This window comes from Babylonia areolata, chromosome 17, assembly GCF_041734735.1.
Source record: "Babylonia areolata isolate BAREFJ2019XMU chromosome 17, ASM4173473v1, whole genome shotgun sequence".
In the NCBI taxonomy this organism is placed as follows: Eukaryota; Metazoa; Mollusca; class Gastropoda; order Neogastropoda; family Buccinidae; genus Babylonia; species Babylonia areolata.
In genome coordinates this window covers 11,259,156-11,269,121 of record NC_134892.1, presented here as the reverse complement: position 1 = coordinate 11,269,121, position 9,966 = coordinate 11,259,156, and the positions used below count along the sequence as shown (strand labels likewise).

Genomic DNA, 9,966 nt, shown 5'->3' with positions numbered 1-9,966 from the left:
GTCTCTGTCTGTCTCTCTGTCTCTCTCTCTCTCTCTCTCTCTCTCTCTCTCGATCTGTCTGCACGGTCTCTCTCTCGCCCATGCGGCATTTTTTCAATAACAACAACTGACAGCAAAAGAGTGACATAAAGCTAATCATGTCACACACACACAGTTTACAGAACTTATCCGCGGCTGGATTCGAACCACGAACCTATACTGAAATAGACTACTGATATTCGTCCGTCAGTCCATGGATTCGAACAATGGAACACTGAGCCTCCTACTTCTCACACTCAGTCTCTGTATACCTATACATCAACGTCGTTGACACGGTGAAGTGTTGGCCTGCAGCAGTGGAAACGCCTTTCACCTACCATCTGGACCGTAACGAGAAAAACTGACGGCAGGCACAGGATCGAATCTCACACTCGGCGGTACTGAGAATCCTCCACTGACGCCACCCCCACCCCCACCCCCACCCCTCGGCACCCTGACTTGACCTTGAGTGGTGGTCTGGATGCGATGACCGGCTGATAAACCAAGGTCTAGTGTGTAGCGCGTAAACGAACCCATTGCAACAAAATGGGGCTAAATATTGTCCTAAGCGAGATTCAGTATCGCTGCGTAGAAAAATCCAGTTTGAATCAGGAAAATGAATACACTTACAGGCAGAAACAAAACTAAAGAAAAACAAGAGAGGCAAGGCCTTCAAGACTCACTTGTGATACACTTTTTTTTTTTTTTAAATCCAAGCTTTTTATCTTTGAGTATAATTTTAAAATGTAATGTTTAAGATGAGAAAGATCAGTTTAAAGCAAATTAACTCCCCTAGCATTAATTACAGAGTAATTTCCCTTTTTTTTCTATCTGTACCAAAACGTTTGCAAATAAATAAAACTTCCATGCTAGCAAAAGAAGTTCCTGTTTGAACAAAAAATGATAATAATGACTGCTCTAGCTGTTGGGTCAGAATATCAGATCAAAGTGCCAAGTTTAGAGAATACAAAAAAATATAAATATAACAGTAAATGCAGTTTGCATATAATTTGGCTTCTTTTTTTTTTCCTTTTTTCTTTTTTTGTTTGTTTGTTTTGTTATTTTTTTGTGTGCCATCCCAGAGGTGCAATATTGTTTTAAACAAGATGACTGGAAAGAACTGATTTTTTCCTATTTTTATGCCTAATTTGGTGTCAACTGACAACTGAAGTATTTGCAGAGAAAATGTCAATGTTAAAGTTTACCACACACACACACACAGAGAGACAACCGAACACCGGGTTAAAACATACTCACTTTGTTTACACAAGTGAGTCAAAAACTGGAGGGGTGGCGTCACATGATTTGTTGGACTGTGCCGCGGGCTGTCGACGCGCTCTTCAGTTACACGGGGAGAGCAGCCCGATACAGTTTCGCGCAGTGAAATCTGATGTGACAAAAACTGCGCCTGGCAATACCGTCAAAACAACTGATACAATATCAGATACAATACCGTCGAGTCAACTGACTGCAATACAATACCAGTTCGCCAAAACCCATCTGGATCTGGATCCATGCTGTTCGTCGCCGAACCAATTTTGGTTATACTGACTGCGACGGAAAAACAGGGAAAGCACACACCGACACACACACACACTCACACCCACACACACACACTCACACACACACACACACACACACACACACACACACACACACTAAAAAATAACAACAACAACAACAAACTTTTAAGGACTAGCTAGGTGTGGAGCTGCCGGATCGCTACTGCTTTTCGCTTTGTACATACAGGCAAACCTGTACATTACCGGCCCTGACCCTTCCGTTCCCCACCTACCTCGCCTGACTAACTAATGTGCAGTACTAAGAGTTTTAGTGGGGGGCTGCAGAACTGCCCATCGCTGCTGTAAATGCGTTGGCAGTACTGGCCTGGACTGTTGTTTCTTCCAGGTGGTTCCATTCTTCGATGGTCAGTCTTGACAAAGAAGGAGCATCTGTACTGCTCTGAAGTGCCATCTGGAATTTTGTAGCCCTTGGTGTTGTTAACAGCATGGCGTGTTACGATGTTGGTGGTCTCGCAGTCTTTGAATGCTGTAGGGCGGATTTTCCTTCTGGTTAGGAATTTCTCCGGCTCTGGCTGCATTGCTTTCATAAGCCCATGGCTGAGTTTTGTAGAGGGTGGTGAGCTGTTGTTGTTTCCTACGTTCTTGCAGGGGTCACGGTGGGAGGCCCAGCTCATGGAGCATCTTGTCAACACAGCCTTCTTCTCTAGACCTGTAGTCTTTCTTGATGAAGCGAGCTGCTTGCCGTTGTACTCGATCCAGGCAATCAATATCATCCTTCTTCACTGGTTCGGATCCCGGCATACTATTGAGCCGTACTCCAGCATTGATCGGACAAGATCGGACAACCCAAACACACACACACACACACACACACACACACACACACACACACACACACACACACACACACACACTAATATACCTTGCTTCCGTCAGCCTACCGATCGTTGTGATGATTTTGCGTAAAAAGACGATTCCATTCTTTACCCACAAACATACAAGATGTCGTCAAGCAAGTCTCCAAAAGGGAAAACTCAGGAACAAATTGTCGCTGGCTTCCAGGAGCTGCGACAACAGCAGCGAAATATAGCGTCCAGGATAGCTGAGGTGGAGATGGACATGAAGGAACATGAGTGAGTGCATTCTGTTCAATGCTTTGGGCTTGAAACGCAAGTCATTATTTAACGACCACGTTGTTCTCAACTGCCCAATCCCCATGATTCACTGGGCGGGTGGTGATAGCATGCAATGACAATCAGAGCAAACAAAATTTCTAGGACTATGGGAGCCAGTATTTTCACTTTTTTGTTGTTGGGGTTGATTTATGATATCTGAAATCGTATATATAGTTATACAGACTTCCTTAAATCGCAGCATCTTATTATTAATCCGTTCGTTTCGACAAGCCAAAGTCTGAACGCTCAGACACGTTTTTCGTTCTTTGGAGTGATTGCTGTCAAGAGTGCTTTCACTTTCATTTTTACACAGTTTAGCTTGATGGTGTGAAGGGCAGTCTACACATAATTATGATATAGTGGACAGAGTGCTTGAAAAAGAGAGCGAGAAAAATAAGAATTTAAAATGAAATGTCATTTTTTCTTTTTTAGTGAAGAAATAACTTACAAAGTCACTAGCACAGACAATTCCTGTAATGTAATGTAATTAGTGTCAGGTTACATTAAGAAACTTAAGAAACTGTGCCTTTTTTGACATTTTGCTGTGAGGGAATGAAAACAAAGTTTGGATTTTAGCGCGCAGTATCAATAAACTGTCAGGTGGTATTGCTGTGGGGGGCATGGAGGAGGCATAATATGAATACAAAATATTACATGCAGTGATCCTGTAAAATTGGGTATCTGTCTAAAAGCTCAAAATGGGGTGCAAAACTGCAAAGGCTCAATTTTAGTGGACTTCACTTGGCTTATAACTTTGGTTCTAAGAGATAGAAATTAGAACCTTTTTTTTTTCCAGGGTGTTTGTTTTGACTTGTATTTTTAATCAAAGATTGTTGTAGAATTGTTTCAGCAGACTTGTTTTTCTTTTCTTTAAGAAAAAAAAAAAGGCTGCCAGTATCTAATGTGTGATTATAAAATAATAAATGTATGTTTGTGTTCAGGGTATTTGCTTTAATTAATGCTCTGGCAAAATAATGATGGAATAGTCAATGTCTGAGGCATGTCATAGGTCTATGGCAGTATGTGTATTATTTACTGTATATATATACTTTTTCCGGGTTCTGCAGGATCAGTATTGATCAATACCTTCTGGGAAAAAATATGATGAAATGCTCAACATCAGAGGTGCGGCCATGGTTTATGTGCATGAGTATTCAGTTGTAATTGTACGTAATTTTCTTTTCCAGGTAGTTTCTGTTGTTCTTGTTGCCATGGCTTTTGCTTTTTTCAGGTTCTGTGGGATCAAGATTGACTTATTTCCAGCCCTGAAATATTGCGGATTTCAAAAGGCTCTATATGATCTGATAGGCTAATTTAGTAATTATAAGCAAGAAATGCAAATGTTACATTTCAGTTTCTCAAGAAGGCGTCACTGTGTTCGGACAAATCCATATGTACTACACCAAATCTGCTCGACAGATGCTTGACCAACAGCATAACTCAGCGCTCCTTGTCAGCCCTTCCGGATGTGCATATTTCTTCTTCAGTATTTCGCCAGAGGACAACCCTTTAGTTGCCATGTTTTTTATTTATGTTTTTTTGTTGTTGTTTTTTCAAAGCACAAAGTGTGGGCTGCACACAGGATCTTGCTTTATTATTTCATCCATATGACAAGACACCCTGTTTCATTTTCCAGCCAAACTTTTGAGAAAGGGTGAGAGTGGGTATTATACTCAGACCCTTAAGGACACTGTATTGGCAGACAAGATTTTAACCCCTAGGCTGCCTATATCAGTATATGACGAGATAACTCGTCATGGCAAGCATGTACGCTTCGCTGCCACAATGACGAGATAACTTGTCATCGAAATATTCTGACTTTTCCCTGCTTTGCGTTCAGTTCATTGACAAAAATGCTGGTAGCTTTAGCTTGGGGAATCTTTCTGGATTCTATTCATAGCTAGAAACCCCATCTACGTCATGAGGCAGTCCTTTATTTGGACAGTTTGGTTGGGTTACTGTCCCAGTGTTTGCCTGGCTCTTCTCTTCACTCGCTCAACAAAATGTCGGACTGACGCCGTGCTCAAGACATGCGATCGTAGCAAACTAAATCAACCAAGATTGCTTTCTTTTGCTGATGCTCAGAAAGAATTGAAGCGTAAACTCGAAGAAGACAGTAATGAACATTTATAGGACGATTTGATAGAAAATAAAGGGAGTAATCAAGAGAGTGGCCAAGATACGACTATCAGTGAGTGATGCCGGCTGTGCAAACCTTAGCAGCCGACAGAAAGTGACTGCATTTTTAGCAGGGCAGTGTGAGCGATTTTCTTGATGTGAGAGGGGTGAAGAGGAAGGGGGGTGGAGACTGAGGGGGCGTGGCCTCTCATCCACACTATCACTTGGAGAAGTCATAATGCATTGTATATCTATCTCTTTTTAATTTTTTTTTATTGTGGTCATTCTAGTATGATTTTGTGTATGCAGATATCCATTTGTCCAGAAAATATGATATTTTAGTGCAAATTACCTGACTAATGTTAGTAATGAACAAATTGAAAATGTGACAAAAAACAAAACACTGATTTCAAAACAACAGCATGTCACTAAAATATATATAAAATGGGAAAACATCATGTGTTTTGTGTTCTTTATTCATTTACCTTTCAGAAAATATATACTTTTATGGGTCTTTCTCCAATAACAAAGAGCACAGAATTTTTTGAAAATTTATACCCGGTTTTTTGTGGAAAAAACCCTGGCAAATAGATTTCACTTAACTCACTCAGTACGGCCAGTCCTCTCTTCTCCTCTACACAGACCCCTCGGATGTCCAGTGGGTGTCTGAATGACCCAACCTTTAGCTTCCGTCGTCAGAATTGTGGTATTCTTTGTCAACATTCACCTCTTCAGTATAAGAGCCTTCCGCTTGCAATATTTTGATGATGGTAACTGGGGTGAAGCGCTGTTAACGTCGTCTCTTTCGCCGTTCGTATGGAGAGAGTTAAATCTTATTTTCCTGGCAGCAAAAGGGTTAACCATTCTGTCACCTTTCTCCCCTTATTTCCAGGCAAAAAAGGAAAAAAATACAACAACAAAAAAGGGTGGTGCTCTCATTCAGAATCAGAATAATTTTATCTCAGTAGAGAAATGAAGCTGTTCCCCACAACGGCTGCCCCTCGTTTAAAAAAAAAAAAAGAGTGGGGTGGGGTGGAGGGTGTGGGGGGGAGCGACTTGCTCTTCTCTTGGGAGAGCAACCTGAATTTCACACAGAACAGTGCAACACAACACAGTGCAGTACACTGAAACGATAAGTTGAGTGCAGAACTGATTGTGGTGGTGGCGGTGGTGTTTCAGGCTGGTGATAGAGACCCTGAAGGAGGTGGCACCAGACCGTCGGTGCTATCGCATGGTTGGGGGGGTGCTGGTGGAGAGAACTGTGGGAGATGTGCTGCCCACCCTCACCACCAACAAGGAACAGGTGAGGTAACTCTACATGTACACTGGTCACAGGGACAGTCACTCTGCCTCGAAAATAAGATTAAATCCAAGCATCACTTTGCCTTTGTATGTGTGTTGCCCAGTGCCGGTTTGATAAGAATATATATATATATATATATGTATATATATATATATGTGTGTGCGCGTGTGTGTGTGTGTAATATTTGCAGAATAAGTGATCCTCTTGAGTTCATATCTCAATATTAATGACACTCACACAGATTGTAAAGTCAAAGAGGAAACGTAGCCAAACACACCTTCAACAATAATACTTTTAATGCAGATGCAGATTGTCATTACTGACCTCAATGTCTTTTTGTTTCCAAAACGCAGGTCTGAGTGTGGAGAAAGTCGTCATGTTTTCAGTCAATTACAAACAGTTGGAAGTGCTTGGAAAATCAGGAAAGTGTAGGCTGTCATGAATTTGCTTCAGTGTCAGTTTGTGTACAAGGTGCTGACTTTGTCATTCTATGCAACAAGCCTGGGTGATGAAATTCTGTTTATTTGCTGTGTGAAAGTCCTGTGCATTTTTGCTCTTCTTTCTTTCTTCTTTTTTTTATATAATATTTTTATATATATATTTTTGCGGCTGAGGGTTCTGTACCTGTACACAGGAACCAGTGATGACTATCAGCATGTCATTTGTATGATTGCTGGGATTACGGTTAGTCCTGTTACTGTTCAAAGAGGAAGGTGGCAGAATGGTTAAGCTGCTTGTCTGCCAATACAGTGTCTGCCGCGATGGTCTGGGTTCGATTCCTGGTCTCACCCCTTGGCCTTCTTTCACATCACATTTGACTGGAAAATCAAAGTGAGCATCTAATCATTCAGATGAGACAATAAACCGGTCCCGTGTGCAGCACACACTTGGCGCACTGAAAAAAAACAACTATGGCAACATGAGTGTTGTCCTCTGGTAAAATTCTGTAAAAGAAATTCACTTTGATAGGTACACAAATATATATATATTATATATATATATATATGCTTGCTCTCAAAGCCTGACAAAGCGTGTTGGGGTATGCTGCTGGTCAGGCATCTGCATAGCAGATGTTGTATGGTGTATATATGGTGATGATTTATTAACATTTTTATACTGCCAGAGCCTATATAGAGTATATATGGATTTGTCCAAACACAGTGACACCTCCTTGAGAAACTGAAGCTGTTGCTCATTCTGCCATTCTTAACACCACCATCATTACTTAGGGCTTTTGACTGGTCAGAAATCATGGGGTGTGGGGGAGTTCCAGGGACTCTTTTTTACCATAGGTCTGTGGGGTCCCACACTGCTTTCAGATGATTACTCTAATGCATTACAGCATGTTCTTATCAAAATGCATCGTGTTACATACAAAAGCAGACTGAAGCTCAGATACACTACCTTTTACTTTTCTATGTGATCGTTCCTCAGTTTCAGTTTCTTAAGGAGGCACCATTGCGTTTGGACAAATCCATACGATACACCACATCATCTGGGCGAATTCCTGACCAGCAGCATAACCCAACACGCTTAGTCAAGCCTTGAGTGCATGCATATGTATTTGTGTAACTATCAGAGTGGATTTCTTCTGCAGAATTTTGCTAGAGGACGACCCTTTTGTTGCCATGGATTCTTTTCCAGTGCGCCAAGTGTGTGTTGCACACAGGTCCTCAGTACTAATCGTCTCATCTGAATGACTGGACACTCAGTTTGATTCTCCAGTCAAACTTGTTGGAAGAAAGGATGAAAGCAGGATTCGAACCCAGACCCTCACAGACACTGTATTGGCAGATAAGGGTCTTAGCCATTCTGCCACCATCTATAGATTTTTATAATATTCCAAGGACCCACTCAGAATCCGATGAACATGGACTGTTTTATACTTTCAAAGCATCAGGGATGCATATATATAGACAGACAGACAGTCAGACAGACAGACAAACATAGATATAGATAGATAGATATAATATACTGTTGCCTCAGCAGAAGCCCTGTTAACCTGTGGAGTGTGCTCCGTTTCAGATGTCGCAGTTTGTCGAGACCATGGGCAAGCAGCTGGAGAGCAAGGGAAAGGAGATAAACGCATACAGAGAGGAGAACAACATCCGGATACGTGGGGAGGAAGATCCCAAAGCTGAAGCCGCCGCTGTCTCTGACTCCAAGTCCGGCTCTGGGAGTGGTGGAGTGTTAGTGGCCAACAGTTCCTGAAAAGGAACAGACCGTCTGCAGAAAGGACTCTCTTTTTTTTTCTCTCTTTTTTTTTCCATTGCTGTATTGCAAAGTTCTGCTTGCATTTTCCCTGTTGTTGGTTTTTTTGGGTTTTTTTTTTAATAGCTTTATCCATTTTCACTGGGTTGACAGTTTTAAGGTGTGTGTGTTTGTCATGTGTGTGAGCATGAGAATTTCCGTGTGTGTTCTGTATTGGCTGTGTTTTTTATTGGTTGCGAAATTATAGAGGCCACAAAATATTGAACGGTTTCTGTGTTACGTTGACATTTTGTGGGTTTTGTATCGTACTTGCTGTGTGTTGGACACTCTCTTTTTCTTTCATTAAGTTTCAGTCTTTCAGCGTCTCTCTCCATTTCTCTCTTGCTTTTAGCTCACTCTGTTTCTCTCTCTCTCTGTCTGTCTGTCTCACTGTGTATGTTTCTCTCTTGCTGTCTCTGTCTCTTTCTCTCTCTCTCTCTCTCCATTCTTCCCTCTTTTCTTTCTGTCTTCATGCCATCTTTTTGTGTTGAGATGAACGTGCAGTTCTCAGACTGAACAAAACCTTATCAGCTTGTGCTTGCGGAAATGGTTGTCACTAGTGTCAGTACAAAAATTCCTTTTACAGAATTTGTGTTGTTCAGATTTCCCAGCTGACTCGTTTTATTTTCTGCCCAATCTTTGGTTTTGTTCAAGGAGAGCGTGAAGAAAAAAAAATCACTAAACATACAAGAAAGAAGAAAAGAAATTGTATTTAAAAAAAAAAAGATGATAAATGAGTAAATAATTTCAAAATAAATAAATACAGAAAGAAAGAAAAAGGACCATCAGATTCTACACTGGGACAAGGGAGGTATGTTCCTTACAAAGCTTGCTCCACAAAATCAGATCATGTTGCTTACATACGTATGTTACTTATATATTTATATATATTTCCCTACACTATTATTATGATGTACTTAACCTTCAACAGACCTGTTAATGCTACGACTTAGGCATAGCATTCTCCGCTTTTGAAACTATTGCTACGCTACTACTCATCAATACATAAAACTCCAAGACTGCCTCGTTGCCGGCTATGCGGTTCACTCCCGATGTGTTCCAAACAATAATCCACGTGGATTCAGCTAATGGGATTGCGTTTCTTTGTTTTATTCTCCATCACCGCCTGCAAGTGTTATGATAAGTGCTTGAAGCAGTTGCTTACCCAAGCACAAGCGCAGATGATAACTGAACGTGTGTCTCTTTCGCCATCCAAAATGGTGGACAAGAAACGACAGCATGAAACAGACTAAGAGTCAGGTTATGAAATCAAGCAGCCTTCAACATCGAAGTCAGATTGCAGAAAAAAAAAAAAGAAGGCAGAGCAAAAGTTTATCAGATCATATCACCAGAAAAATCAACGAAGGGGCCATACTTTGTTTTCTGCACAATGTGCAAAACTGGCTTCTCATGTAAGATGTAAGCACTGCAGGATTTTTTATTGTACTTAGCACTGCGATACCAATACACATGCATACAGTGAGAAAGCCATTGGAAAGTTTACATCCATAACTTCATTCTTTCAGCCCCAAACGATAGAAAAGAAAAATACAATGGAGCAGAACGTCATGAGGGCTGA

At 41.1% G+C, this 9,966-nt stretch overlaps 1 protein-coding gene across 1 annotated transcript; it reads left to right on the top strand.

Annotated features, from left to right (window-relative positions):
* The first annotated feature begins 2,521 nt into the window (after window positions 1–2,521).
* LOC143291486 (prefoldin subunit 2-like) lies at window positions 2,522–8,609 on the top strand. The gene is made up of 3 exons (XM_076601364.1): window positions 2,522–2,674; window positions 6,014–6,137; window positions 8,163–8,609. Exons 1-3 carry the CDS (start codon window positions 2,544–2,546, stop codon window positions 8,346–8,348), a joined length of 441 nt encoding a protein of 146 aa, XP_076457479.1. The 5' UTR covers window positions 2,522–2,543; the 3' UTR covers window positions 8,349–8,609.
* Window positions 8,610–9,966: the final 1,357 nt, after the last annotated feature.